Raw genomic sequence first — 27,778 nt, forward strand, 5'->3', positions numbered from 1 at the left:
TCTGTGCGAGGATGGGGTTTATTTACAGCGGTACAAATCCATAGCAACGGTGCCGTCCAGCGGCCAACAACACATCGCGGGTCCTTGGCCGGCGAAACACCTACGGCGCCGGGTCGTACTCTGCCGATCGCACAGCCCCTGATAAAATCGTAAAGCACACAGAAATGGATCGAAAGGACGCATGGGGCGACTTCTGGTAACAAGTACATGGTAGGTACGGCCTTGGACACAACGGGAAACAAATCGCAATGGTAGGAACAGCATCAGAAAAAAGGTCTAGGAGAAGGTAAAACCGGGCCACTTTTCGTGACAACTGAAAAAAACTTTCCGGAACAGATGCATCACACAGGAAGCCCAACAATTCCTGTGGGAAAAGATCTGAAGTAACCGCGAAGTGGAGCAAAAGCACCAGCCGATGTGTGAACAATATTGCCTTTATCTACCCGATCCAAATCGAACGCGATCACATAATTCTGCACAAGCTTATCTGACTTTATCTCCCGGAATCACAAGAGAAGCGTGATTGAGCGTGAGCAAAAGCTGCCCAGAACTGGACACCCCATTCCAAGGGGAGACTGCAGCGGCCCGCTTTGCGCAGAAAGCCACGGCGTGCTCCCACTCAGCTCTTATTGTCTGGGACACCTGACTGCGTAACACACCTCACCATCGGTCGTCTGAGAGGGCCCGCCATGGTGAAGGAGAGCACGCTCCGGCCAGTCGAGTATCGGCTGACCCGGCGGCGTCGACCCTGAGTGACCTCCGCCGGCGGCCCCTCCACCCCCCCCCCCCCCCCATGGACATGCCGGTGGCAGCCGGGCAAGACAGCGCGGGGGTCGGCGCCACCCGCCGGCTCCTCGCCCACCACTCAGTACGGGGTGTAAAAACCTTCAAAACAGCACCAACAGGCCACAGTCGCTCCCAATCCCGGACGCCGCGCACAACCGCGCCTTCCCACAACGCTAAACCGTTAACAATGTACTAGTGAGGCGGCCGCGAGCGGCGTCGCTACGAGGCAGCCTGGGCGGCGGACGCGTGGCGCGGAAACGCCAGCCCGAACTTGGTCTCGAGTCCCTCCAAGATGGGCACGGCCACCTTGAAGCCGCCGATGTGGTGCGGGTTCTCCTGCTTGGCGGCCCCGGCCAGCGAGAGTGGCGCCGACGTCTCAGAGCCCGACGGCCGACTGCGGATCACGCCAGGCCACGTTGGGTCATGGTCGATGCCCTCGGGTCGCTACAGAGAAGCCGGCTGGCTAGATGTGAGCCGCAGATCGGCGCCGAACAGTAACGCCACACGCCAGACAGCGGGCACACGGTGGCACTCGAGAACAAAGCTTGGCTTACGGCCAGCGCTGCAACGTCTCGCGCGTGCGGAAGCCACTGAACGGCCCAAACACGACAGTAAAACAAGCGCCGACGATCGGAGAATGTGGCGAATATCGAGCGAAGACTTACACTCCGCCGAAGTCGACGTAGAAGACGCGCTGCAGCAGCTCGTACGTGAGGAGCGTGACGCCAAACTGGGGCGACGAGCGGAACACGCGCGCTGCAACGGGCGCAGCCGGCCGTCAGCGGCGGCCCGTCCCTCAGTCGCACAAGGATGCGGCGCCGAGCGCACCACGGATGGCCAGCAGAGTATCGCATTGACGATGATTGCAGTGCAATGCGGTGCACTGCATTGCAGAGCAGGTTTGGAACACTGTAGGTCAATACTACTTACTTCCCCTTTGGAACATTTCGCGGTAAGAATGCGAGTCGTATGATGATAATTATTTCAGTTTTACAGCTCATCGATATCAGAGGTCAGCTCGCGCCCATGGCGTGTAGTTTGAGTTTCAGCGAATCTCTGTTCTCAGTAACGAGTGCTTAGCTGGCAGCTGGTCAGTGCCGGGTCTCGCACTAATCGATCCTGTCGGAGATGGCCGGATTGATTACCAGTCCAGACCAACTACAGAGCTGCGGCCCGAGGGTCGTACCTGGGGCGCCTTTCCAGAAAGCCTTCATGCCCTCCTCGCGGAAGATCTTGCGCGCGGCGTCCAGCACGCCCGAGTAGGTGGTCTGGCCGGCGCGGGCGGCCACCTGCAACACACGCGGGTGGTGCGGCACGGTAAGTGACGTCACCCGGGGACAAAGGGCAGCGAGCGGGCACTTACAGCCGACGACGGGAGGCCCGACGGGACGCGCCGACACCGACCACGCACGCTGGGAACCGACACCAGAGCGCGACGCTGGCGGCCCGCCCCCATACTGAGGTCAGATACCAGGTGCCACGCTCTAAACACTTCTCATCCTGCACCTTGCTGGTCCGTGCACCCAGACACGCCCCTATCCTGGAGCCGGATCTTGATAGCGTCATCCCTCCCCAGCACCTCCCTTCATGCCCCTGACCTGGAGCCGGGTCTTGATGACGTCAGCGGGCGTGGTGAGCGAGGCTGCCGGCACGCCGCCCATGGCGCCGGCCACCAGCAGTGTGTGGGGCGCGTTGTAGCCGTTCTCGTCGGCCAACAGCAGTTTGCTGTGCGCGTACACCGGGAAGTAGATGGCGCTGAACGGGATGTCGCGCAGAAAACAGGCGCGCGCCCCCTACCGGCGGCCGGACGGCAGGTCACGACACAGACAGCGGACGGACGGCAGGTCACGGCACAGACAGCGGCCGGACGGCAGGTCACGGCACACACAGCGTCAGGACGGCGGGTCACGGCACACACAGCGTCCGGACGGCAGGTCACGGCCAAGATAGCGGCCGGACGGCAGGTCACGGCCCACACAGCGGCCGGACGGCGGGTCACAGCCCAGACAGCGGCCGGACGGCAGGTCACGGCCCAGACAGCGGCCGGACGGCAGGTCACGGCCCAGATAGCGGCCGGACGGCAGGCCACGGCACACACAGCGTCCGGACGGCGGGTCACGGCCCGGACAGCGGCCGGACGGCAGGTCACGGCCCAGACAGCGGCCGGACGGCAGGTCACGGCCAAGGCAGCGGCCGGACGGCGGGTCACAGCCCAGACAGCGGCCGGACGGCGGGTCACGGCACAGACAGCGGTCGGACGGCAGGTCACGGCACAGACGGAGGTCCGACGGCAGGTCACGGCACAGACAGGGGTCAGATGGCAGGTCACGGCACAGACAGCGGTCGGGCGGCGGGTCATGGCACAGCAGATTAAAGCACCCATAGCATATGACATTGCAGTATGATATTTGCCAGTCACGGCATCTGTTCCTGCTGCGGATGGTAGCAGAACAACGGAAAGCTCCGCTTGCCATGACAGGCGACGGAGGCTGCCTTCTACCCAGCCCCAGACCCCCTAATGTACCGCCGCACCTTGTACAGTCCCATGAAGCCGAGGTCCTTGACGACGGAGATGGCGCTGATGTTGCGGCTGCCGGCGATCTCGCCCGCCACCTGCAGCCGGATCTTGACTATCTCCAGCGGGTTGGTGAACACCACCTGACTACCACCCGCCTGACCGCACGGCCGGAAACAACTGTCATACTTCGCACCACTTCCACGCACACGCATGTCGAACGAACGCCAGTGAGCCGGAATGCCACGGTAACAATTCACAACGTCGCGGCAAGTACTGCCATCTGGGGACATTTCCAAGCCCCTTGCAGCGTGAGCTAACGAGAGAGGCGCGCATCTGTCAGTGTCACCCAGCCTGCTGACTTACGCAGGCGCCGGCCATGACCTCGCCCCAGGCCGGGATGGTGCCCTGCTTGGAGGTCAGCTTGTCGCGCACCAGATCGTTGACGGTGAGCTTGATGGCCTTCTCGGGCGCCACGCCCACCAGCTGCGGTATGAGGCCGCGGTACAGACCGAGCACTCCTTCGAACCGCACCACCTGCCGGACGGAAGGCGGCCATCAGTCCAGCGCGGCCGCGCCGCCCAGCGGGCCAACCAACGGCGCAACAGGACCACCCGCACGGGCTCAGCGGAGGCTGAAAGGTCATCTCCAACTCTGGGAACACTCAAGCAAGGGTTTCAATGAAGTCCTGCCACCACAAGTTGCATGCATTACAGGTGTATGACTTTTTACAATACGCGAGTAGAAAAAATTGACGTCGATTACATTATGACGGGAGGTAGCGAAAAAGTCCTGCAAAACTGACGAATTCCCTTAACTTGGCGCGATCTCCAGCCGTTGACTGGACGCAAAAATGGAGTCCATCGGCGCTTACCTTCTTGAAGCAGTCAAACGAGTTTTTGTACATGAGTTCGCCGATGAAGGAGCCGGTGCGCTGGTTCTGCATGCGCGTCTTAACTAAGTCAATGGGATACACCGCCGTGGCTCCCACCGCTGCCAAAAAACAAAAAACAAACAACGGTCACATCAGACCAACGGGGTCAACAACGGGGTCAACAACAGACCAACGGGGTCAACAACGGGGTCAACAACGGACCCGGCGGTTCTCTCCCGCTGGCAACATACACCCCGCAACAAAAGTCACTTGGTGTCCTAGGTCCACAGAAGTATGCAATGCGGAAGATCTTGAATAAAACGACGTCCACCCGAAATCGCTGCCTCTCGTCTACTGGAACACCGGCAATCTGGCACGGTGGGCCCGCCCGGGCGTCACATGTCACATGTCTTGGCCCGGCTTGTTGCTCCGCTTTTGCACGAGCTGCTCACCTCCAGCCACGGCGCCCAGAGAGAACCGGTAGACGCTCTCCAGTACCTGGACCAGGGCTCCGCGCTGCTCTGGCGACTGCCGGCATAGCACAGAGCACCACACGCCGTCACCGCCACGGCAGGGGCCGACATGGGCGGCGGCTCCGGTCAGTTACGCGCCGGGACAGGGGCAGACAGGTGCGGCGGCTCTGGTCAGTCACGCGCCGGGACAGGGGCCGACAGGTGCGGCGGCTCTGGTCAGTCACGCGCCGGGACAGGGGCCGACAGGCGCGGCGGCTCTGGTCAGTCACGCGCCGGGACAGGGGCCGACAGGTGCGGCGGCTCTGGTCAGTCACGCGCCGGGACAGGGGCCGACAGGTGCGGCGGCTCTGGTCAGTCACGCGCCGGGGTAGGGGCCGACAGGTGCGGTAGCTCTAGTAAGTCACGCGCCGGGACAGGGCCGACAGGTGAGGTGGCTCCAGTCAGTCACGCGCCGGGGCAGGTCCCACCCCCCGTCAAAGGTGTCGGCTCCGCCGTACGAACACACGGAAATACACGGGGGTTTCGTTCGGAACGCATCTGCTTTCGAGTGAGGTCGCTAGCCGAGCGAGTTTTGCTTGAACCAGGAGCAAACTCAACTGGAGAGTCCCGATTCGGCCGCCACGCTTTTCAAAGCTAGCATTTTTGCAGCCATTGATTGCATGTTCGTGCAGTTTTCGGTAAAAATAAGCGCAATTTTTCAAGCCTGTGTGTATGAATTGCCAGGCATTTGCATACAACGTATATTTTTAAGTCGGGTTTCTTGTAACATTGCAACATCACCACAATTTCACCTTCTCCATTCTATTAACACGTAAAATGAAAACTGTTTGACCGCAATTTCACTCCTATTCGACTACCGCGTCAAGCGAAAATTGTCCAGCTATCAAAAATGCTGAAGAACATAAATTCAAACATGGTCTAGACGTCAACGGGCCGGCGTCGCAGCGAGATGGAACTAACATGTCCTAACGGGGATGGCGGGCAGCCGTCCTGACAAGTCTGGGTCGATGTGTGCAGACGGTCGCACGCGCTCGTACGCTAACCATGGGCTCGGTCCAGTTTGGGACGTTTCCAATGATTGACGACACATTTCACCAGCCAGAACAGGGTACAAACACGGAAGTAGCCAAGCGGTGCAGGCGAAGACACCGGTTACGACTCACTAACGGCGGGCCAGCAACCGACCGGAGGGCGACCAACGCTACTTTTTCAAAACCGACCTTGGACATACGACGCTGCATCCTAAAGACAAGGAGAGTACGCCATCAACATGGGAATATACTCCTGTTTACTGATGCTAATATCCACTCGAACCATTTGCATCGTTTTTGCAATACTTAGGTAGCGATAGCCATACATGTATATCACTGCAAGTCTATTGGTTTAATAGATTGAAATCGTCCCGTCACGCTTGTCAAAGCCACACAATTTTCAGGAAATGTTGGTTTTAAGTGTCATGATTTTCAACAAGCGTTACAGCATCAGAGAATCTTCGTATCTTAAACCTATCCTAAGTCACCATGGGAGGCAGGCTTCCCAACGCCCCGATAAAATCTATTGGTATGGGTTGGCGAAAGTGCGCGGATTCACTACCTTAGCTTTTGTGCATCATCTGCGTAATGCCTTTTGTCGCCCTCCGCGCTTGATATCGCCTCGTTCGACCTGTGCCGCGCACGGCCAACGGCAACGCGTATCTGGCGCATCCGCCGTCTCCGAAAGTGATTTTGAGACGCAGTGGTGTTACTAAGCACCGGCAAAGGGGCAGGATAGCAAATATGCTATATGCATTAGCAGCATGGCAGTGTATTATCGCGGTCAGTTAATCAATTCAACAGGTGTGTTATCGCCCGGCGAGTGGTGGAGGGCCGGTACGGGCGGGCGCCGAGTCACCGAGGGGGGAACCACATGTGGGCAATCGCTGGCCATATCAGACAGCGGCCATCTTGTAATGCCGACGTGTTTTGCAATCCTTCACAAAGAACAAAAATAGCGCCACCGAACATCGGAGAGAACGCCCTGGCAACCAAACAGTGCAATGTCGCTTTCCTATACATATCGCGTAAAAAGATGAGCGCAATTCAAAACAGTGAGGCGGGGCAGCATGGCACAAGTGTAAGTACTGTACAAGTGCCGGCACAGAGCTGCTGCCCCCGTTTGGGTCCTCCACCGCGCTGTCTCATTCAGCCCAGTACCGTCCGTGGCACCAGCGGGGGAGTCGTGGGCACCGTTTGGGTCATCCAAAGCACTGTCTCATTCGGCCCAATACCGTCCGTGGCACCAGCGGGGGGGGGGGGGGGGGGTTGTGGGCACCGTTTGGGTCCTCCAAATTACTGTCTCATTCGGCCCAATACCGTCCGTGGCACCAGCCGGGGAGTTGTGGGACGCACAAATCCACACACAAATGTTAACTACGTGAACAGCATACACAAAATAAAATCCTACAGTGTAACATAGATTATATTGGTGTACTTCATATTACATCTATGTGGGGTTTCATACACACAATCTGCTCTCAATATGTAATGTTTTGAAGACTACGAAAGTTCGAATAAGAACTTTGATTTGCAAACTATTGTTCTCGGCCAGGATTATTTGTCCCAAACCCGTTCTTTTAACACAGTTGCGCTGAAATGCACACAATATTAGAACTGGAACAAAAAAGGGTCCTGTTAGCGTTTTTCACAACCTTGCTCCCACTCAGGCTTTCCTTGTCCGTTTTTCGCTTGTTGATAGCTACAAATGTATCAACAGAACACGAAGTTGTTTGCCCCAGTTCCGCAAAAATCTTCCCTTAAAATTGTGATACACCAGAGAAAAAGATAAAAAAACCACTACGCATTAATCCTCAAATCTCTGTTTTCGTACACAAATATATCGTTTCAGAGCATGGATTGTAAAGGATGAAAGCGCGCCTGACTTAGTTTGCATCTTGTTCCATTCCCAACTAGCATCAAATTGTCACCAACTAGCATCAAGCTAACACCAACTATCTTCATAAAAACGAAGCCGCACACAAACGGTAGCAAATTTGCTCCCATGCCGGCTGCGGATGTGCTCCAGACACACGCGCCGCCACGACCTAACCAGCCCACTGTAATGCGGAACGTCAGCTGGGGCCGTCTGGCCGATGGGGCTCATACCGCTGACACGACTCGGATGGCCATCTGGCAACCCCACAGCCGTCTGGCCGATGGAGCTCATGCCACTGACACGGCCCGGATGGCCATCTGATAACCCCACAGCCGTCTGGCCAATGGGGCTCATGCCACTGACACGGCCCGGATGGCCACCTGATAACCCTACAGCCGTCTGGCCAATGAGGCTCATGCCACTGACACGGCCCGGATGGCCACCTGATAACCCTACAGCCGTCTGGCCCATGGGGCTCATACCACTGACACGGACTCACACCACTGACAGGGCCCGGATGGCCATCTGGTAACCCTACAGTCGTCTGGCCGATAGGGCTCATACCACGGACACGGCCCGGATGGCCATCTGATAAAGACTACAACAACACGCGGGAAGACACCAGCACCATGGGACCAACGCAGCTGCTTGGCATACACCCGCCTTACGTCCGTCACACCGGACTCCAGCGAGCACGCGCGAAAACGACACCAGCAGAGCCGGGCGCCCGGTAGTTCCGCCGCGTCTCACCTCCACAGCCTTGATGTCGGTATACTTCTTCGTGACCTGCTTCATGTACTGTTCTGGCGCCATCACCTGCAGGTCGGCGTACACCAGGCGGCTACCGGCGGAGGGCGGCTGTGACGGCACCGAGCGCGCCGCGTGCGGAGCCGCGTCCGCCACACGAGGCGGACGGAGGGACGGGGACACGGCCACCGGCGGCCATCAGCTGAGGTCAGCACGGAGCCGCGTCCGCCACACGAGGCGGACGGGGGGACGGGGACACGGCCACCGGCGGCCATCAGCTGAGGTCAGCACGGAGCCGCATCCGCCACACGAGGCGGACGGGGGACGGGGACACGGCCACCGGCGGCGATCAGCTGAGGTGAGCACGGAGCCGCGTCCGCCACACGGGGCGGACGGGGGGACGGGGACACGGCCACCGGCGGCCATCAGCTGAGGTCAGCACGGAGCCGCGTCCGCCACACGGGGCGGACGGGGGGACGGGGACACGGCCACCGGCGGCCATCAGCTGAGGTCAGCACGGAGCCGCGTCCGCCACACGGGGCGGACGGAGGGGCGACGGACACAGACACCAGCGGCCGTCAGCTGATCAACAAACGGCCAGCATGGAGCCACCGAGATGCGACTGTCGGACGTTTGTGCCCCTCACGCCGGTGCACATCCGCAGGGGTAATGGCAGATTAAGCATTCAATTACCGGACACTGAACAGGGCGACATTTTGGCAGTCGAGCGGCAGTTTCTTCACTCGCACTGAAGTCTGGCCTAAAAGACAAGAGAGCCGTCTTTGCGACGGCCACCGAAGACGGACTGTCAGACCAATCAGCACAGCGGAGTTTTCCGGCGGACAAACATAACACTATGACCACATCCGATATAACCATACCGTGTGGTTCCACTGAACCGATGAAAAATGAGAAAGCTGGCATGACCACGACATGCACAGCGCCCCAATATTAGATGTGAGCCAGAGTCTGGGTGGAGGAACTTTACAGTGCAATGTAACAGCAGTCACAAACTAGCATTTGTTTAGGTATTCATGACGAATCATGTATGTTAGTTGTCTGAAATGATGGGTACATCTGCATTATCGAACTACTGCTATCACAATGAACCATGTTATGCACGTAGTTTTAGGTGCGAGATAACCCATTCTCCTCCGCTCTTAAAGACACACTAGGACCTGCCATGACAATCACGGGAATCTCATACACAAAATAAATCAATTCAGATGTTGATCGATGCCTGGCATCCGCTTACATGCAAGATGCATGCAGCCGACATGAGCATGAGCGTCAGGAACGCATCTACGTAAACTTGAAGTATGCTTGAAATGCAACACAGAAAGGTGCGAGGGATTCAAAACCGTGAACAACAATAATTAATTGTGCCAAGCTACGCAGTGGGAGTGCTAACTAAATTGAAGCTGTCGAGCACATCCTCAACTCAACACTGAAAGGTTCGATGGAACACAAGCACGACGTACCAACCGAGCGCACAACAATGCAACACAAGCAAACCAAACGGCTGCCGGTCAGCAAAATCTGAAGCAAGTACAGTTCCAATGACGGACACTCAGCAGAGAAGCCCGTCCGAATCAGCTATTCACCCCAGGGCTTGGCTGTTGTTTCCCAGCGCTAATACCTCGCTCCTGAGCGGCAGGGCGGAGAGGAACATGAGTGGCACAACAGGCCGTGCGCATCACCGGCCACCAGCACCTACAAGATACACCAGCGCTCTGAGTACAGTTGGACACCACCTGGCAGCGGCGGTGACGCCACACCACCAGTACTGGCAGCACATCACGCATGCTATGGGACTATGGTCGGAAGCTCACCACCAATCTGGAGTACAAGATAAGGCTCAATGAGGCAGGGCAACGCGACCCAAAATGCATCAATTTGTAACTGGCGAAGGATATTCTGTCACCTATGTTATCATGTTTTGGGCACCCAACATGATCGCAATTTTCTCGACATTTGGAGCTTTTAGTAGACCGAGGCGAACAAAGCTGAGTTTCAAGTTCATACTACTCAGGGATATGAACTCTGACCTCAAGAACGAAAATCCTTGTGTTGGTCTCATACAGACAACGTGCTAAAACAATTCCGACTCAGCCAAGACATTTGGGCACGCATTTCCGCGCGCGACGGGCCACAGTCTTACTGTGCAACTGCTCAGATGCAAGCGTTATTTTAACGGCACTAACGATGCCACTGTAAAGCATGCACATAGTTATACGCCAACGGAAACGGAAACAGTGGGCTGACCGAGGCCAGAGCACCAGTAGAAATCAAACGGAGACAGCACTGTAAGGGGACACACAAACCAGGTAATCAGCAATAGTCAGGGCTGGTGGCCGCCAGATAAACAGTGCATGATACGTCTGGGACGTTCTCTTTCGCAACATTTCGTCAGATAAAATTACAGGCGTCAGAAACACTTTGACATCAAAAGTCGTTCGGCCACAACCCAGGCGGAAGGTCTGTCCACACACCAGGCGGAATGTGCGGCCATACATCAGGCGGACTGCCCCGCCACACACTAGGTGGACTGTCCGACCACACGTCAGGCGGACTGTCCGACCACACGTCAGGCGGACTGCCCGGCCACACACCAGGCAGGATGGTCCGACCACACACCAGGCGAACTGCCCGGCCATATACCAGGCAGACTGCCCGGCCACACATCAGGCGGACTGCCGGTCACACGTCAGGCGGACTGTGCGGTCACACACTAGGCGGATGGTCCGACCACACAGCAGGCGGATGGTCCGACCACACAGCAGGACGGATGGTTCGGCCACACAGCAGGCGGATGGTTCGGCCACACAGCAGGCGGATGGTTCGGCCATACACCAGGCAGATGGTTCGGCCACACAGCAGGCGGATGGTTCGGCCACACAGCAGGCAGATGGTTCGGCCACACGGCAGGCGGATGGTCCGGCCACACAGCAGGCGGATGGTCCGCATCAGCCGGCCTTACTTGCTTTGCTGAATGAGGCCAGACAGCTTGAACAGAATGTCTACCTCCAGCGGCGTGATCTGGGACATCATCTGCGCCGACTGCAGGAACTCCTCTGCAACGGACAGACGCCGCCAGCTGAGGGTCACAACGCGGGCAATCTCCGGGTAGCGGGCTTGGTCACCACGCCCCCCCCCCCCGCAGCTCTCCAACGTCGACGCAGCGAGCCATCCGCCATTACAGGACCTCTTTGGCAACCGCCTTAAACATCCCTTCGAAAATCTGCTTTTGAACACTGTGAACATTTTTGCCTCAGAGAGGCTGGCCGACCAACATGCTGGCGGGTCAAAATGAAGGGTAGATGTGTTTGAAATAATAGCAATAGCACTATAATTCACAAAAGCCAATAATTTAAGAACTGGAAGGGAAGTCCAGAGTCACAAACAAAGGCACAAACATGACACGAGGGCAATGCCGTAAATGACCTCTGCGAGCCCATGCAATCGTACATAGAAATTGTCTGCATATAAAAAGTGTGCATTGCACTCACGGCCGCAGCATAATTTCGCTTCGCCGCAAATGATCTGGCGCTATACTGTTAGGCACACACGCCCCAGTGAAACAGGTTTGACCCGCTAAAGCCGGCGACTGACCTCGCAGGATCTCAGTTCCACCCAAGCCGATATGGAGCACTACGTGCGTCCTTCGCGTCAGACTAATGGTCCCACGCCAGCCTCCACGCCCACCGCGGACGGCCAGTCTATCACAGCGAACAGGGCACGGGAGGAGTCCGTCCAGCCTCCGGCACCACGTAAATGAGGGGAAGGAAAGCAGCGACGCCAGGACAGCCTGGGGAAAGCGCAGACTTCTGAACACTGTCACGGACCCCGCCGTCATTCTAGTGATATTCAATAGCTCGGGGCCCGATCTGAAATTTACACAACGACGCTTTCGCCCACCTATACATATACTTTAAGCATATATGCCTAAGCACGACAAATTCTAAGTGAACCGGACAATGAGGTGAATTCCTAAAAGGGAATGTTCCACGTTTACATGGGGCTTTGAACTGAAATGGCCATCTTGAGGGCCTTTGATGCAGTTCACTGCCCTGCCCTTCTGGTTCATGAGTTATACGCCCGCAAAAACGCGAAACGGTTTATTGGAAGACCTCTTCAAAGTCACCTTGGCATTGATGTCGCGATAAAGACGTCATAGACGGTCATTATATTGCAGGCTGTTTTCTCAGAAAACAGAAAACTTTTCTGCTTATAGTCAAAACTACAAGGCCACTGATACATTCACAAGGGCGATGATGCAGCACATATGATACAACCCGCCGAAGGTGATTGGCTGTTAGTAAGATTTCGCTGCTGAATGCGTGTCGCGAACGTTGGCGTAAGCGTGTGTGTGTGTGTGCGTGTGTGCGTGTCATTGGAGCTTTACGACGCGCTCAGCTGCTGAGGCTATATGGCGTCACCTCCCAGACGCGTAGTGGTTAACGCAGACGCGTTAAGCACTACACTACCGACACCCGAAGAAGCGTGAGCACTTTCGGGTTGTGTGGCACTCGTCGCCAACGGGGCATTTTCCTTTTTTAGACCATAGGTCAATAATACAAAAGAGAAAGCCACTGTCTGCAAAGAGCACGTCACCAAAAAAAGAACAGCATTCTCCCGAATGTTATGTACAAGAAGACACAACGGTAAATCTGACTTTTTCTCCTGCTAGCGATTTTTTTCTTCTAACGTACTTCTTACAGACAGCTCGGTTGCCACATTGTGTACCGGATCTTAGAACCTTGTACGGGTCTATGGGTTAGCAAGGCAGTATAGAATTAGGAAAATATTACAGCAATTTTAGATGCGTATTTCACTCAATATTCAACACCACTTGTAGGACAAATTTAAATCTTGAACGAAAAATTGCGTCCTAAAAATCCAACCTCTTGAGTTGTATTACCATGAACCACCCGTCGGACCTTCCTTTTACGGGAGCTCACGGCTAAATGCGGTGTGGTACCCGAAAACCTGTGCGAAAATTGCGAGGAAACCTGCAATTTGATAGTCCCGGGTGCTATGCAGGAGCGGGATCACACGTATTTGACAATGAGTGCGAATCATGCACTTGAAATGGGTGTGATCACTGGTGGTGCGTGCCAGTGGCTTGTACTGATCTTGATTTGATAGGGAGTGTGCGTGCGAGGTTTGTACTTCTGAGAGGGAACATTGTTTTGGTATTCTTTAAATCTAATGACTCTCAATACAAAGTCATAGATAGATACCCGTCTATCTATAGGTTTGCGTTTGAGCATGACAAGGTAGTGATGTCGGAAAACTGACAGAAACACTGGCACCCATGCTACAGGAATGTTCAAAGGCAACTTGGTACTTCATTATGATTTTGCCAACATTTTGAGTCTATTGAGGTATCCTGGCATGTAATTAGTGCATGGCTGCGTGCATACCCCCTCCAAAACGGAGGGCGGTTACGCACCGGGCCCATAAACTCTCCAAAAAAAATATTTCAGATGGTTGTAAGCGCCTAGCATACGTGGATAGCCAGCCTTGGAGGGAAGCAAGTGCAAGCATGCAGAGTCCCGTGGGAGAAGCTGGCTCGACGCGCTATATGCATGAAACGATCACGAAATCCATCGACCCACTCTGAGTCAGTTCCTTTTTGTTCACGAATTCTCACCCGCCGGGCCAACGTCTCCAGCGGATTAATGGTTAGCGCGCTGGTCTCGCGCCCGGCATGCCCGGGTTCGAAGCCCGAAACCCCACAACGGCCGCTGTCAAGTGGGTGGCTTCATGGTCTATTGGTGTGGCATAATTAGCCACCTCCCTTCACTCCTAAGCGGAATTTATTCGAACTTAGGCTCTCCATACCGCACAGAGGCACAGTTTTTATCGTCAAGGAGGGGGGGGGGGGGGGTCCCACACTACAGAGATATTGGGGATCCCGTGAACATTGGCTGTAAATCTAAGTGAGGCCAGCAAGGTGTATAAACTTAGGCATTTTTATTTCATCTCAGAATGTTCAACCGTAAGTCAGAATCAATTAGTGAAAGGTTAGGTGCACGCTACCCTTCCGGGCAATATCTTACAGATCATTCCGTCCAAGCTCGCGGTGTCTACCAGCTGCCATTCTGGCGACATGGAGACGGGTTCGCCTGATGGGTTCGTCCGCAGGCCCTCACAGATCTACATCCTACATGTGTGCCCTCCTTGGCGCGGAAGGCCCACTGGCGGCTTCTGACTGGGGCCTTTGACCCGGGCGCACGAGACCTCACTGGTGCAACAAGATCCCTGACAACCGCAGGTGGCCCAATAACAGGCACAGAGACCCATGTTTGGGCAACGGGCCCCTGGCTAAAACGGGGTGAAGGGCCTCGCAAGGGCCCCGGGTCATCCCTGGCCGACTCGGGACTCCTTCCGTCACAGGAACCCTGTTGGACACTCCGGGGGCCTGACGGTCAAAAGACCACGCATTGCAGTGAGACCAATGCAAGCCACAGGCCTCCGACTCGTTCCTGCTAGAGAAATGGAGGCCCCAGGGCTCCGAACAACACGGAGTCGACTATTCGGTGTAATGGTCTCCGGTCGAAGTAGGTGCGCGTATTGTCCCAGAGGTCCACGCTTGGTGAGAGGCATATTGGCTGGTATTTGGGGTCACGGCCATACGGGCCAGGATGACCTACAGCCTTTCGACCCTTACGGTCATTCAGCCTTTCCATCGGGTTGTTGATCGTCAGTCTCGAAGGGCACATCGGTCCCTTTTAGGGCACCGGGCACCCACGTACACCCCCTGACCAACTCGGGGCCCCTGTCAACACCGGACCCCAGGTTAGGTGCAGTACGCCCCTGACCGACACAGGGGCCCTCATTGGCTCGGGGTGCACTGACCAATGTGAATCGCTGGGCCTGATCTTGCCCCTGCCTGGGAAATGCGCTCCCAGGCCCAGGCCGGGGCACAATCGGTGCAACGGGCATTCTGGCTGGTATCTGAGGGTCCGACCCGCGTCCCTTAATGAACCTTAGTGCCACAATGACACTGTGCCACAATGACACTGTTGATGCGTGCCGTTACACAATGTACCACATTGGTGGACTCCTCGATGCCAAGCTATGACATAACAGCTTATAATTTACGAATGATGTAACAACCGATTTAACAACGCCAAAGAGCTATCGCCAGCGAGAATGTTGTTGCACCACAATGGTTATATCAGGGTTAACTATAAATTGCATACATAATCCTGAGCAAGAAAAACATTCTTGGTAGCTCATCCTTACCATCTGTATAATAGAGATAACAATGATTGGGGATCAATTCATGGCAATGTTATATATTTATTAATTTTTGCATGCAACTGCATTTCCAGTAACAAATAATAAAGAAAGTAACTACCGTGCAAATCACATGACATCAATGTAGGGACTACAGCACCGCAGGCAAGGCTAAGTCCACTATAGAATATTGACATCCGTCAGTCCTTGACAGGTTTCGGTAAGACATTCATGATGCTATATGACAGTCTTCACGGCATATCGTTCTTTGATATTAATAAGCTACCCTAAAAGCTGCCGATCGCTACGTTGCGTATGTCAAACAGCCCGCCAAAGCTTCTGTTACGACCAGTACCAGGACAAAAAAAAAAACCACAAACAAGCCATTCACTAACCCGCTACTAAACACAGCGCCCGCGACGAGAATGGCCGGTTGCTTTCGTGTGTTTAGAGGTATTCTTTACGTCTGGCTGCCAGAGGCCGCCAGGCATTGTTGTTGCCACAAAACCATCACATGAAGCCATCAAACAATGACGAAATAGGGCGCATTTGAACAAACATTGAAATTTTGCTACGTAGCGTCGTTTTTGAACTTCGAAAGCTTACCAACAGTTACAAGTAAGCTTTTCCCATCATATCTGATGCTCATCTCAAAATCTTCAAATGTGGAGCATTCCCTTTAAGAAGGCCACCGGCGCCGAAGGAATTCATACTGCTGGCTGTTTAACAAACATTGAATGCTATATATAGTTCCAGGCGGATTTCGCGGCAAGGTAGCAGCCCAATCACGGATCATTCGGAAGTGGCTGATTTCAAGTTAAGATGCAATGAGGCGATTCGGCCGCCTTCGGGCTTCCACAAACCCCCTTATTGAGAACGGATTGCTCTACACCCGCCACCTAATCTTGCCACGGAATTAATAGCTCATTACTGTGAGTCTTCACCACCACCCCACGGGCAGCTGAAACACGATAGCAGGACACGGGGCGACGTCGTACCTTTGGTGACTTCGGCCGTCCGGCTACCGTTAGAGGACAGCAGATATATCCGCTTCACCAGTTCCATGTTGTTCAGCAGCGAGTTGAAGGCCATGAAGAAGGGGAAGCTGACGCTCTGGCCGCCGGCAATCTGCGGCGCACAGCATTGTAGCCCTGTTCACCCCCTGTCACCATCGGCAACGACAACTGTGTTCATAGCCCACGACTGGAGTTCGCCGCAGCCTATCCCACAGTCCAACGGACAGATAAAATCCGATAACATAGGAGAAGAAAAAGCGAAGCGTACATCCACCAAAAAAGGGGGAGTTTTCCCATACCACGATGCCTGGACGTGACTCCCTCACCGCCACCAAGGTCCCGTCTGGTGACGGTCGCTCACTGACGGTACTCACCGCCACCAGGATCCTGTCTGGCGGCGGTCACTCACTGACGGTACTTACCGCCAGGATCCTGTCTGTTGACGGCCGCTCACTGACGGTACTCACCGCCACCAGGATCCTGTCTGTTGGCGCCCGCTCACTGACGGTACTCACCGCCACCAGGATCCTGTCTGGCGGCGGTCACTCACTGACGGTACTCACCGCCACCAGTATCCTGTTTGTTGACGCCCGCTCACTGACGGTACTCACCGCCACCAGGATCCTGTCCGTTGACGCCCGCTCACTGACGGTACTCACCGCCACCAGGATCCTGTCTGACGACGGCCGCTTACTGACGGTACTCACCGTCACCAGGATCCTGTCTGACGACGGCCGCTCACTGACGGTACTCACCACCACCAGGATCCTGTCTGACGACGGCCGCTCACTGGCGGCACTCACCGCCACCAGGATCCTGTCCGACGACGGCCGCTCACTGACGGTACTCACCGCCACCAGGATCCTGTCTGACGACGGCCGCTCACTGACGGTACTCACCGCCACCAGATTGTCTTTGACCTGCGGGGTCAGCAGGTGGGACTTGACAGTCATCATGATGTCGTTGAAGCCGACGGGCGTGATGAAGCCGGTGCCCTCCTTATCGTATCGCTTGAACGCCTGAACGGCGTGCTCTTCGTGAAAGTCCTGAGTAGTGCGATAGAGCAGCGTCAGAAGTATCAACGAAACATGGTACCACACAAAGGCTGAAAAGGAAATACAAACTACGGATCTGCAATTGAACACCAAATCTAGTCATACAAGGTTGCCTTTCAAACAGCTGGAAGACAATTGAGATCCCCATACCCCACTTATCTCCACTTATGAAGACTGTGACGCGTCATTAAGTATAGCTGGAAATCGTTTAGACGGTATATGGACATTGATAACTATTTATTCTTGTTCGGCCCAGTCTTTTAGCACAAACTGTCCTGAACTGTTCCAAAGATATTGAAATAAAATATCAAGTGTTTCATGGATTTAACGACGAAGAACGTTCTGAAACACAACCGCGTCGGTGAAAAGGTGTTGAACACCAGGCGCATGTCTGAATGGCTCCATTACCCAGCAATCTAATGTGACTTTATGCACAAACACTTGTGGCTGTTGCTATTGTGTTGTTGTGGTCCAGGCAGGGCAAAACGCGACTTGACCGCAACAGCACGCACACACTACACAAATAACCGCCGGGGCCAGCAGCGCCAGGGCACATGCCCCAGCCCCCAGCCATCAGGCGCCAACGACCGCGAACAGCCGGCTCCTCACGTGCAGGAACTGGCTGAACTCGTGATAGGGGATCAGCCGGTTGCGCTCGCGGCCAAAGTACAGCTTGACGAAGTCGCTGTCCAGGTCGAACTTGACGCGCTGGTGCAGCGCCGTGTGCGTGATCAGGTCCTTGAACTCGTCTGGCAGCAGGAGAACAAGCATCCAGCCCGTCAAACGACGAGGACTCGTTCTCGCCGTTTGACGGGCCGGCCTCACCATCACAGGTCTTGGCAATGGCCACGGTACTTTGGGCTTAGACAAGTGCCAATCACAAGCTAGATTGCGTACCATTAATCAATTAACCCAGAAAATCGTTCGGCCAGACCCTTCTACAGTCACTGGCGCATAACATACGCATGGCATACAGTCATGGCGCGAAACGTCCGAAGAGTTGATGGACACTTCCCGCCATGTTTTTACAACACTTTTAGTCTTACGAAAAGTCCCATCATTATTTCGGCATAGAAGAGACGCAACGGTTAAAAGCATCTCAAGCATCGTCCCGTTCGGCCGTGTATCCCCCTCCTCCTTCAATTAGTGACGCACAGCGCCACGTCGCGGCTCCGGTTGGCGAGGCCGCGGCGTTGGCTCCCGCTGACGGGCTGCCAGCTGGCTGCTGTGTTCAGTGAACAAACAGGTAGCCTAACAACAGACCCAGGGCACATCCTGCCGGACTCCCCCGTAGTATCCCCTCCCGATCAAACGTTACCCTGCCCCCCCCCCCCCCCTCTCCCGCCTCTCCGGTCAGCTGCCCTCGCGCCAGCCAGACTCCTCCACGGTCTGCCTGGTTCGCCAACCCTCCCGATCCTCTGACCAGCTGCCCCTCTCGCCTCTGACCGTACGAGACGGCACCCGAGCCGTGGGTGTCGAACAGCTGGAAGGCCATATGGTAGAGCGCGTCCGGCGCGCACAGCTGGCCTTCAAACGCCTGGAACTCTGGAAACGAGATGAGCCTGGCCGGGGAGGACCCAAGAGTCGGTCAGCGCGGATACGTACACACGCATGTGCGGACATGGCAGACACAGGTTGGACTTTATAACCGCTTACGTAAGTTGTTCAGTGCATTCGGGAGGAACATTAGTACCACGGATAAGACAGTAGTATTAGCCTTATTCCTCGGAAAAAAACAGGAGGATAGAGATATAGTTAAGTTGATATATATATATATTGGCAACATTCCTTTCTCGAAACAATAGCAGAAGTCTTTGGGTATTAGCATAAGTATAGGTATAAGTATACAAGTCTATAAGTCACTTCCGCTATTGTTTCGAAAAGACATGATGCCGAAATATCAGCCTAACTATACCTCCATTCTCCTGGTTTGTCTGAGGAATAAGGCAAATACTACTGTCTTATTTATATAAACACTCCATGAAACTGCATAAGCTTGTATGTTTTTTTAAATTATTTTTTAATAAATTTGGTCCGAATCCTTTGAATGGATGGATTTCTGGGATCGGCGCTCATGCTAAGCAGTGCTTGTTGTGTGAGCCCTGAACCCTACCATCCGATCGCGCAGTTCCAGGCAACGGCAGAATTTAGTGGCGAAAGCTTAACGTGCCGCAATGCTCGGCACGGTCCGTCCTGCCCTCTGACCTCAACTGACCTTTAGCGCGACCGCTGCCACCGGCCGCAGGCCATACCTGCCAAGGGCAAATAGCGAGCGCCCTAAAGCGACTCGAACCCATCCCGCCACGGATGGGTGGGTCGGAATGCAGGCGCTCTAACCAACTGAGCCACCGGGACGGACGTTGGGCGAATGGGCGAATAAAACGTGAAAATCGCGTCTTTTGTTAGAGAGTAAAAGTCACACATTGGGCAAAGTTTTGTAGATCTAGATTGAACAATGTAGCATGAAATGTTTCTGTATCCAGGCCTGCATGCAAGCAAAGGCAAAGGTATGTGAGCATGTAACAATTCTTCTGATTTACCGGCATTGTCAGTACAGGTGCCTTTGCTCACCCATCCTTGCTGGTGTCAATGATGCCTCCCAAGAGCTTAACGGATGTGGAGTTATAGTTGTTGTCCGTGAACCAGCCCAAGAAGTTGCGGATGAAATCTGTTGGGGTCATGTACTTTTCGCCATCCTTCTCCACTGATGCATACTGCAACCACAGATCCGAGTTGTTCAGTGCCTATCAGGTCAGTGAATGCGTACTGCAACCACAGATCCCATTTGTTCAGTGCCTATCAGGTCATTGATGTTTGATGCATCATTCAAACATTTGATGCATGAAAGAGTGCTATTAATAAACCCCAAATCAGTTGCAGCAAGTGTCAGAAGGTTTTTGGTACGAAGAAAATTACAGCAAAATAATCAAGATGATACAGAAGTGTGGACTTGTGTGAACAAAACTTCTTCTGAAGCAATACAGCACTACAAATTAAACAAAAATGCATAAAGCTTTATTAAATACCTGCAGAAAAATTGTGTGCAGCTTGTCTGTGCTGGCACGTTTGAGCCGACCATAATCCTGGAAATGTTGGATGCACAGTTACCAAGAGACATATTTTGATGACAAGATAATGACAAACCTGTGAAACAGTGTCATTTAAGCCAACTTCATCAGAATAGTGACATAAGAAACACAATAACAAAGCATAACAGGGACAGCTGAAAATTGTAATATACCTTGCAACAATGGATGCATTTCAAAGAGTGATATGATGGATTTTCCTCCAGCATATTGAAGACATAACTCACCTCCCCTTGGCAAGCTGCATGTGTGATGGTGCCAGACAGGACAGCTTTAAATAAGAAATCCATCTGAAACCAAATCTGGTGTAGAAATTTGCTTATGCATGCTGAATATGCTACAATATATCCATTAGCATGTGACCCTTTAATGCTCATATTGGTATTTCATTTATGCTAATGTTACCATTGGTAAGGTAACAAATGTTGGCACTCTGGTGCAAACTAAAGTCACTGAGAAATGTTATGCAGCAGGGGTCAAACCCAAACTTTTTTACCACAAATGCCAGACAGTTTGATGATCTTAATGAACATCACTTCTACCCGTAATAACCAACTTATTACCTTTGATAAATACATCATCAGAACCTGTTTTTGCAGCCAATTGTTAACTGAACAAGATGGCATGCACAACACCTATATACATCATGCAAACCTTCTATATCAGAAACTTTTGGGCCCATAAAAAATTATGAGCACATTCCATTTAAATCTACACCAGCACTCCACTCCCTAGCAATGCAACTGATAGAAAACATTAAGAGCTAAGAAGATTACCTAAGCAGGGTGGTAATTTTTTACTTTGGTACCTGTATGGCCGACGGAGGGAAGAGCTACGCTAGCTGCAGGGTTTCGAGTATTGTCGTCCGGGGGAAAAGCTGTGAGGCATCGGCTGACATTGTGACGTCACTGAAAATGGTTTTGCATCGATCGGGATGGGGGTCCTTCCGGGCCGACTGAAGGCCATAAGGCTTTTGAATGTGACATGTCACTGGTATTCGGCTGGGTATGTGACGTCACGGGTCGTGAGTTTGCAAGGCTCTTTTGGGTCCACCGAATGCCGTAATGCATCAGCTGGCCATGTGTCGTCACTGTTATTCGATTAAACATCAGGCGCGACCGGCCTCGTTCCATCTTTACTTTTCGTACCTGACTGCTGCAAGCATTTGCGTGCCGCATAAAGGTTTGACCGAATCACCTCAATGTGTGACGTCCCTAATCATCACTTCATACGGGTGCACTTAGGCCCCACGACCACGGTGTGTCATGGTCTACGAAGTATCACCGGATAGCGTGACGCCACTGGTATTCGAAATAAATACTGAGCGCAACAGGCCGTGCTTTATTTTTACCTTTGTATCTGACTACTGCAAGCATTGGCGTGGCTGGATGAAAGCTGCCGAACCACCTGAGTGTGTGACGCCACTGGTCACGAGTTTCACCGGTGCTTTTCGGCCAACTGAAGACCACAAGGTGTCAGCTAACGACGTCACTGCTATACGACCGATTGTAAGACGTCAATGGTCGTGGGTTTCCACGTGTCCTCTAGGACCGACGAAATGCCGTACGGCATCAGCTGGCGATATGACGTCACTGGTATTTGCTGAACATCAGCCCAACAGGTCATGCTCCATTTATACCTTTCGTACATGTCTGCTGCAAGTATTGGCGGATTTTTTTGCGGCCAACTGAAGGCCATAAAGCATCAGCTAGCGATGTGACGTCACTGGCATTCGACCGTGCGTGTCGCTGGTCATGAGATTTTACGGCCTCTTTTGGGCCGACGAAAGGTCATACGGCACTGACTGACGATGTGACGTCACTGGTATTCGAATGAACTTCGGGCCGCGACAGGCCATGTTCCACCTTTATCTTTGGTACCTGTCCATTGCAAGCATTGCCGTGGAAGGCTCTGCCAAATTACCTGAGTGTGTACGTCACTGACCATTAATTTGTATACTCTTCTGAACCTACTATAGGCCACAAAGCATCAGCTGACGATATGATGACACTAGGTCTCGACTAGACATCATGCGCAACAGGCCATGCTCTATCTAAGCCATGTTTCGTCTGTACCTTTCGCACCTATCTACTGCAAGTATTCGCGCGACACATAGGGGCTCTGCAAGAATTACCTGAGCGTGTGGTGTAACTAGTCATGAGTTTACGCGGGTTTACTCTGGCTGACCGAAGGACATCAAGCATCAGCTGACGATATGACGTCACTGGTATTCGACTATACTCCAGGCGCGACAGGCCATGTTCCATCTCTACCTTTCGTACCTGTCTCTTGGAAGTATTGGCGTGCTGAATGAAGGCTCTGTCGAGTCTCCTGAGTAAGTAACGTCACTGGTCAAGAGCTTTTTACGGGACCTTTTGTACCCCCAAACGGTATAATGTATCAGCTGACGATATGACGTCACTGATGTCCGACTTAACACCAGGCGCGACAGGCCATGTTCTATCTTTACCTTTCGTACCCGTCTATTACAAGTACTGACGTGCTGAATGAAGGCTCTGTCGAGTCTCCTGGGTGTGTAACGTTACTGGTCATGAGTTTGTTTCTGGCTCCTTGGAACCCTCTATAGGGAAAATGCATCAGTTGACGACGTGATGCCAATGGTGTTTGACTTAACATGAGGCGTAACAGGTCATGTTCCATCTTTGCCTTCGTACCTGTAAAGTATTGGTGCGTTAAATGATGGCTCTGCCGAGTCACTTGAGTGTGCGACGTCACTGGTCATGAATTTTTACGACTATTTTTGGCTGAGCGAAAGCCATAAGGCATCAGCTAACGAAATGACTTCACTGGTAGTCCCACTGAGTGTGTGACGTCACTGGTCATGAGCTTTTACGGGCCTTTTTTGGCCGAGTTCAGGCCATTAGGCATCAGATAACGTTATGGCGTCACTTGTATTCGAATTAACATCAATTGCAATAAGCCATGTTTCATCTTTACCTTTCGCATCTGCCTACTGCAGGTATTCGTGCGCTACAAAAAGGCTCTGTCGATTCGCCTGAGCGTGTGGTGTAACTGGTCATGAGTTTGTGCAGGTTTACTCGGGCTGACTGAAGGACATCAAGCATCAGCTGACGATATGACGTCACTGGTAATCGACTAAACTCCAGACGAATCATCTGAGTGGGTGACGTCGCTGGTCATGAGTTTATACGGATTCACTTGGGCCGCCCAAGGCCACAAAGCAACACCTCCCGTGAAGCATCACAGGATGATATGTCGTCACTGTTATTCGACTTAACATCAGGTCCAACATGCCACGTACTTTCTTTACCTTTCGTACCTGTCTATTAAAGGTATTGACGTGCTGAATAAAGGCTCCGTCGAATCTCCTGAGTTTGTGACGTCACTGGTCACGAGTTTTTATGGGCTCTTTTGAACCCATTATAGGTTGTAATGCATCGGCTGACGGCATGACGTTACTGGTGCTCGACTAAACATCAGGCGCAACAGGTCATGTTCCATATTTGCCTTTCGTACCTGGCTGCTGCAAATATTCGCGTGCTATATGAAGGCTCCGCCGAATCACCTGAGTACGTGACGTCACTGATCATCAGTTGGTAGGAGGTCACTTGGCCACCTATGGCTACGAAATTCCGCAGCAGAGGCGGGAGATGCACCATAGTTAAGCACACTAATTTTATTGTGCGCACCATTAAGTAGCAGCTTCAAACGCAACGGGCTGTTTTCAACGACTAAAATTTTGAACAAACGTAAACACAAAACAAAGGTGATCCCAGCCCACAACCGACGTATATGCAAGCTGTTCCGCCCGACTTCACAGGATGCGCCCCTGAGCAGCTACGGTCCGGAATGCCCTGATGGCTAAATAATAAAGGGCGCCGCCTAGCGTCATAAGTCTGGGCCACAGACCGAATATCAGTGACGTCATATGGTCAGATGATGCTTGATGTCCTTCCGTCAGTCCGAGTAAGCCCGCGTAAACTCATGACCAGTTACACCACATGCTCAGGTGATTCGGCAGAGCCTTTATGTAGCGCGCGAATACTTGCAGTATAGAGGTGCGAAAGGCAAAAGATGGAACATGGCCTGTTGCGCCTGAGATTAAGTCAAACACCAGTGACGTCATATCGTCAACTGATGTCTTGTACCCTATAGGTACAAAAAAGCGGCCCATAAAGGACTCATGACCAGTGACATTACACACTCAGGAGATTTCACAGAGCTTTCCTTACGCATGTCAATGCTTACAATAGACAGGTACGAAAGATAAAGACGAACATGGCCTGTCGCGCCTGGTGTTAAGTTGAATACCAGTGACGTCACATCGCCAGATGATGCTTGATGTCCTTCAGTCAGCCCGAGTAAACCCGCGTAAACTCATAACCAGTCACACCACACGCTCAGGTGATTGGGCAGAGCCTTTATGTGGCGCGCGAATACTTGCAGTAGATAGGTGCTGAAGGTAAAGATGAAACTTGACATATTGTACCTGATGCTTAATTGAATACCAATGACGCCATATCGTTGCCTGATGCCTAATGGCCTTAAGTCGGCCGAAAAAGGCCCGGGAAAACTCATGACCAATGGCGTCACACACTTAGTGGATTACCAGTGACGACACATCATTAGATGATGCCTTATGGCTTTCACTCGGCCAACAATAGCCTGTAAAAACTCATGACGACGCACTCAGGTGATTCGACAGAGCCATCATTAGGCTCGCCGATACTTTAACAGGTGCGAAAGGCAAAGATGGAACATGACATGTTGTGCCTGATGTTAAGTCGAACACCAGTGACATCATATCGTCAGCTGAAGCATTATACCATATAGGGGGTTGAAAGAGCCCGTAAGAGCTCTTGACCATTGACGTCATATAACACGCGAATGCTTGCAGTAGGCAGGTACGAAAGGTAAAGATGGAACATGGCCTGTTGCGCTTGATGTTGAGTCGAATACCAGTGACGTCATATCATCCCGCGATGCTTCACAGGATATGATGCTTTGTTGCATTGGGGTGCCCAAGTGAGCCTGTATGAACTCATGACCAGCGACGTCACGCACTCAGATGGTTCGGCACCACCTCGATATAGCGCGCGAATGCTTGCAGTGAACAGGTACGAAAGGCAAAGATAGAGCATGGCCTGTTGCGCATGACATCTAGACGAAAACCGGTGACGTCATATGGTCAGCTGATGTGGTGTGGCTTACGGTAGGTTCAAAGTAGTCTATATAAATTAATGGTTAGTGACGTTACACACACTCAGGTAGTTCGGCAGAGCCTTCCTTCAGCATTCAAATGCTTGCAATGGACAGGTACCAAAGGTAAGATGAAGCATGGCCTGTCCCGCCTGAATTTTATTCGGATACCAGTGACGTTACATCTTCAGTTAATGTCGTATGACCTTTCGTCGGCCCAAAAGAGGCCGTAAAATCTGATCACAAGTGACATCACACACAGTCGAATGCCAGTGACGTCACATCATTAGGTCATGCTTTACGGCTCTCAGTTGGCCCCCAAAGATCCATAAAAATGCATGACCAGTGACGTCACACACTCACGTGATTTGGTAGCTTTATTCATCACGCCAGTGCTTGCGGTAGACAGGTACGAAGGTAAAAATGAAGCATGACCTGTTGCGACCAACATTTAGTCGAATATCAGTGACGTCACGATACCTGGTGATATTTCACGGAACATGATACACCGCGGCCGTGGGGCCTAAGTGCACTCGTATCAAGTGATGATTAGTGACGTCACGCATTCAGGTGATTCGGTCAAGCTTTTATTCGACACGCAAATGCTTGCAGCAGACAGGTACGAAAGGTAAAGATGGAATAAGGCCTGTGCGCCTGATGTTTCATTGAATGCCAGCGACGACATATCGTCAGGTGATGCTTTACGGCATTCATTACACCCAAAAGATCCCTAAAGCCTCACAACCAGTGACGTCACACATCCAGTCGAATACCAGTGACATCATATCGCTAGCAAATGCCTTGTAGCCTTCAGTTGGCCCAAAAGAACTCCGATCGATGGAAACCCATTTTCAGTGACGTCACTACGTCGGCTGATACCTGACAGCATTTCTCCATCACGGCAGTACAGGAACCCTGCAGCCAGCGTAGCTCTCCCCACGTCGGCAATACAGGTACCCAAGTAAAAAAAAGCCGCAGGGGTTTGGGTAGCATAACAGTATGCTGAAATGTAGTTGTAAACTTTGCTGTCCTCTCAAGTTGCATTTTAACAGCAAAACCAGAGGGAGCAGGGCCTGGCCTGCTATAACCAGTACATAACCAATGCGGACAGGTGGGGAGAGGCATAGTAAAATAACCAGGCGGAATAATTAATGGACCAATTTGGACCAATTGCATAGCTAACTTTAATCTGGGTATCTGTTAACTATCCCCAAATGTATGACTAGCCCTGATATCAATTTCATGCCGAGGAAATGCCCTTTAAGGCGTCATGTCTAGTGGCATGCAAGCACTTCCACTAACCCTGCGGACAGGTACGCATCTAAATAAACCAGAAAAACCTTCCATCGACAGTGCATACAGCACCTTTCCCCTACTCAAGCCACAGGCCGGACAAGAGTATTGAAGTCTATTGAGAGGTATCGTAAGCCATGAAATAAAAAATGGGCGAATTAATAGACGAATTTACCCCTGACATTGACGTATCCTTCACGTTTGCTGCCATGGCGGGAGCCATACTATATTCAAGAGCTTTTGGTAACTTTCAAAATGCCTAATTGCGGTCAGGTAACGCAAAAAAGCCAAAAAAGGTTCTGGAAATTTTTTATAGCAGTGCTATCATGCAAATTTTGTGTATAAGTTCTATTCAAAACTTCCTGGTCCATTGTAAAATGCGTATATACCTTCGCAATATCTTGTCTGGAGAAATGCTCTTGATTTGGGAGCGTGAAATCGAATGCTGCCAATTTTACATCACATGCCACCTCGAGAGCTTTTCCTTTACCGCTAAAAATGTTGAAGTGTCCGTGAGCGGGATGGAAAAGTCTCGTGTGCGTGACGGCGCCACCAACCAGAGATTGGGAATGGGAGGACGGGTGAGAATTTGGA

The 27,778-nt window shown here is 52.7% G+C and overlaps 1 protein-coding gene across 3 annotated transcripts; it reads right to left on the reverse strand.

Moving 5' to 3' along the window:
• Nucleotides 1-27,403, reverse strand: aralar1 (calcium-binding mitochondrial carrier protein aralar1). Of its 3 annotated transcripts, none has more exons than XM_037225876.1 (18): nucleotides 27,360-27,403; nucleotides 20,938-21,000; nucleotides 20,651-20,707; nucleotides 20,196-20,338; nucleotides 19,071-19,186; nucleotides 18,234-18,373; nucleotides 17,469-17,615; nucleotides 16,552-16,681; nucleotides 11,286-11,379; nucleotides 8,309-8,399; nucleotides 4,628-4,703; nucleotides 4,176-4,294; nucleotides 3,668-3,838; nucleotides 3,319-3,459; nucleotides 2,385-2,579; nucleotides 1,973-2,075; nucleotides 1,452-1,542; nucleotides 1-1,180 (listed from the first exon to the last, which is right to left on the reverse strand). In XM_037225876.1, exons 1-18 carry the CDS (start codon nucleotides 27,393-27,395, stop codon nucleotides 1,006-1,008), a joined length of 2,088 nt encoding a protein of 695 aa, XP_037081771.1. In that variant the 5' UTR covers nucleotides 27,396-27,403; the 3' UTR covers nucleotides 1-1,005. The 3 variants fall into 3 exon arrangements, with proteins under 3 accessions (XP_037081771.1, XP_037081772.1, XP_037081770.1); XM_037225877.1 differs by lacking the exon at nucleotides 27,360-27,403 and adding an exon at nucleotides 27,257-27,275; XM_037225875.1 differs by lacking the exon at nucleotides 27,360-27,403 and adding an exon at nucleotides 27,194-27,258.
• Between the last annotated feature and the right edge of the window lie 375 nt (nucleotides 27,404-27,778).

The sequence above is a fragment of the Pollicipes pollicipes genome, unplaced genomic scaffold (genome assembly GCF_011947565.3).
Source record: "Pollicipes pollicipes isolate AB1234 unplaced genomic scaffold, Ppol_2.1 Scaffold_5724;HRSCAF=6776_pilon_pilon_pilon, whole genome shotgun sequence".
NCBI lineage: Eukaryota > Metazoa > Arthropoda > Thecostraca > Pollicipedomorpha > Pollicipedidae > Pollicipes > Pollicipes pollicipes.